General features: G+C 37.3%; 1 protein-coding gene across 3 annotated transcripts in view; it reads left to right on the top strand.

Annotated features, from left to right (window-relative positions):
- Adam28 (ADAM metallopeptidase domain 28) overlaps nucleotides 1-3,529 on the top strand; it is a 54,875-nt gene that overhangs the window by 21,290 nt on the left and 30,056 nt on the right. For all 3 annotated transcript variants that reach the window (XM_031362370.1, XM_031362372.1, XM_031362371.1), the window contains exon 11: nucleotides 1,400-1,530. In XM_031362370.1, the coding sequence (XP_031218230.1) occupies nucleotides 1,400-1,530 (131 nt within the window). The remainder of the gene's footprint in view (nucleotides 1-1,399; nucleotides 1,531-3,529) is intronic.

The raw sequence follows: 3,529 nt of genomic DNA, 5'->3' as shown, positions 1-3,529 counted from the left end.
CAAACTCGGAAATCCGCCTGCCTCTGCCTCCCAAGTGCTAGGATTAAAGGCGTGTGCCACCACCGCCCAGCTCAATGTAACATAATTTTTAAAGGTTTTATTGTTATAGGAAAATTGGTCACATTCAGGGAGTTGGGATATATTCCCCACTTGGATCTTCTGTACCATTGGAATAGAATTGCTACTATTTCTCCCAAATGTTTAACAAAATTGACCAGTAAAATTGTGTGCGACTACAGTTTTCCTTTGGAAAGAATTCTGAAATCAAATTTCATTGATTCATTGATTTATTCGGGATGCTCAGATTATCTTTACTTGAGTAACCTTGGTCGTTTCATCTTTCCAAAAAAAGAGTGTCCATATATTTCAGTGGGCAAAATTGACTGATGATATCTATCACAATCGTTGCCATATCACTAATTCATAAGCCTATCCCCTATCTATTTATGATATTGATTGTGTATGCTCTTTTAGTTTGTCATGGTCAGATTCCATTAGTGTTTATCAATTTCCTTTATCTTTACAAAGATCATTGATGCTTTCAGTGTTTCTTCCTCTAAGCTTGACTTTTGCTTTTGTATTAGTAATTCTCTTTTATTTATATCACATTATATTTGTTCTTCTTTAATGCAATCAATGCCTCACTTTACACTGTTTCAGCCACATCAATGCATTTAGCAGATGTATCTCTTCACCTTAAATACTTCATAATTTTTCTTTGGAGCTTTAACTCATATTATTTATAGGTGTTATATAATATTTTCTATTATTACTTTTAGGCATTGGAGTATACTCTGTACAACTTTGATTTTTTGACATTGGTCTTTAGTTAGTGGTTCCATATAAACTGATACAAAATTATCTTCTGTAAGTGCTCTATAATTGTTAATAGTATCAAGGTAATCTATAGCACTCTTTGGGTCTGTTGAGTCTTACAGGAAAGTAGGCATTGGAATATATAAACATAGTTGCTAGTTTGCTCTTTTTTTATCTTTCAACTGCAGAGTTTTGCCTCATGGGTTTTGAAGCTCTGTTGTTATGTGTCTCAATAAGTATAATCATTGTCTCTCTGAAGAACTGATCCCTTTATTATCTCCTCATCCTCACAAATGTTCATCCCTGAAGTACTAGATTATTCGGGAGTCCACTTTGTCTTATGTTGACATGGTTGCACTGACAGTTTGGTATTACTGTTTAAATGATAAAATTATTTCCTTACTTGTGTTTCTTCCTGTTTGTGTGTGTGTGTGTGTGAGAGAGAGAGAGAGAGAGAGAGAGAGAGAGAGAGAGAGAGAGAGAGAGAGAGAGAGAGAGAGAGATCTTCAGCTGGACTGAGTACCAGGAAGAAGAATATGTCTCCATGAGAAGTACATGGCCTTTTCCCCATTATAACCCTCAGGACCACAGTAACCACCATCTTCGAGTCGCAGGAACAATGGCACATGAAATGGGTCACAACCTTGGCATGATTCATGACTACTTCAGTTGCAAGTGCCCCTCTGAAGTTTGTGTAATGGAGCAGTCACTAAGGTGAGGGTGTTGGGGATAAGCTGTGTGTCCCTGGGTTTGATATACTGTAGTTGTTGTTCTCCTCAAGTCCATAGTCATCAACTTGTTCAAGATTTTACATTCTAGAATTAGAAGAATTTTAGTAAAATCAGCAAGCTTATATTTTTATATCTTGAATATATATAACACCCAATAATAAGTAAAGGACAATGCTTCAAGGACAAAATTTTTTTATGGGAAAACATTCAGAAAGCAAGAGTAATCCAGGTTTTCATGAGACAGCAGGAAGAAGTGTGACCATAAAGTCACTGCCTGCGCTCCTGGGGTAGCACACAGCTCATAGAGCCTCTCAGCTCTGGATTCAGACACAATTCCCACAGCCTTGGTGACACTTCTGTAAGAATACTCGATAGGCCTAGGCAGATAAAGAATTCATAAGGCTAAATGGTATTGACAACCAAACATTACTGTAAGTTTTAAAAATTCATTCATTTTAATTAATTCTATTTAGTTCATAATAGTTTAATGTTTGACTCCTTTCATGGCAAACCTGTACCACCATACCAGCTGACCTGTATTTACGGGTTTTTAAAAATTATTTATTTACATATGGATGGTTGTTTTGCCTACATGTATGTCTGTGTACCACTTGCATATGGTGCCCTTGAAGGTCAGAAGAGGGCTTCATATCTCCTAAGACTGGAGTTACAGACAGTTGTGGAGCTGCCATATGGACATTTGCACTCAAACCAGGATCCTCTGGAGGAGCAACCAGTGGATGAACTTAATTGCTGAGCCATCTCTCTAGCTCCAATATGTAATTAAAAAGCAATGTGTCATACTAGACACACCTTCTCTCTTTGAGGTTAGGATACCTCGTCATTTTTTTTCTTGTGTTATTTATATGGTGTGTGGCACCAAAATATCCTTAGATTTTTGTCAAATTTCTCTTAAACTCAGAATGGATAGGGAAAGAGTTTTTTAAGAAAAATCTAATGATGTTCCTCATCAGAAGAATGAAAAGAGAAAACATAGTACATTTACACAATGAAGCTGTTAAAAGCAAGCAAACAGAAAAGAATAAATAAAGAAAAAACTGACATCATGAAATATGCAGCAAATGGATGAAACTAAAATAAAAATCATTCTGAATGAGGTAACTCAAATCCAGAAAGACAAATGTGATCAGCCAGCATCAGAGACACTTTCTTTTGCACCACTAGAGGGGAATATGTAAAGAGACCTAAGGTCAGACATAGAGTGAGAGATTTGGAACAATCAGCCCTAAATGAGGTCCTGTTCCTCCTCTCAGAGCTCAGGGAACCAGGGGAGGATGAGGTGCAAAGAGTGTAAGAGCCAGAGGGGATAGAGAAAGCAAAGCTTCCAATTCAACATGAGCACAGCTCCTATAAACTCAAAGACAGAGGCAGCATGCACAAGGCCTGCATAGGTCCTGCAAGTTGCCTGGCATATGATGGCTCCCAGTGTAGTGTTTTTATGGGATTCCCTAGTGTTCAAGCAAGTGGCTCTCTGATTCTTGTGCCTTCTCTTGGTCTCTTTTTTTTTCCTGTTGGTTTGTCTTGTCCAAGTCTGATGTGATAGTTTTTGTTTTATAATACTATCTTTTATTTTGTTATATTTTAGAATTATTTCTTAGAAGCCCATTCTTTTCTGGATGGGAGGGGAAGAATTGGGAGAAATAAAGCGAGGGAAAACATAATCAGAATATATTATGTCATGGAAAAATCTATTTTCAATAAAAGGAGGAAAAAGAAGAAGAAACTTCTCACAGGAAAGAAGATGGAAAATATATTTATATCCCTGTAAAATATATTTATATCCCTGTCTTACTGAAAAAATTTTCAGGCAGTCTTTTTTCTCTCTCTTTCTCTGTACACACACATGCTTTCTCTCTCTCCCTCTCTCTCTCTCTCTCTCTCTCTCTCTCTTTCTCTGTATACACACATGCTCTCTCTCTCCCTCTCTCTCCCTCTCTCTCTCCCTCTCTCTCTCTCTCTCC

This window comes from Mastomys coucha, unplaced genomic scaffold, assembly GCF_008632895.1.
Source record: "Mastomys coucha isolate ucsf_1 unplaced genomic scaffold, UCSF_Mcou_1 pScaffold9, whole genome shotgun sequence".
Lineage (NCBI taxonomy): Eukaryota > Metazoa > Chordata > Mammalia > Rodentia > Muridae > Mastomys > Mastomys coucha.
The sequence above is the reverse complement of the archived record's forward strand: the minus strand, read 5'-3'. Positions and strand labels throughout refer to the sequence as shown.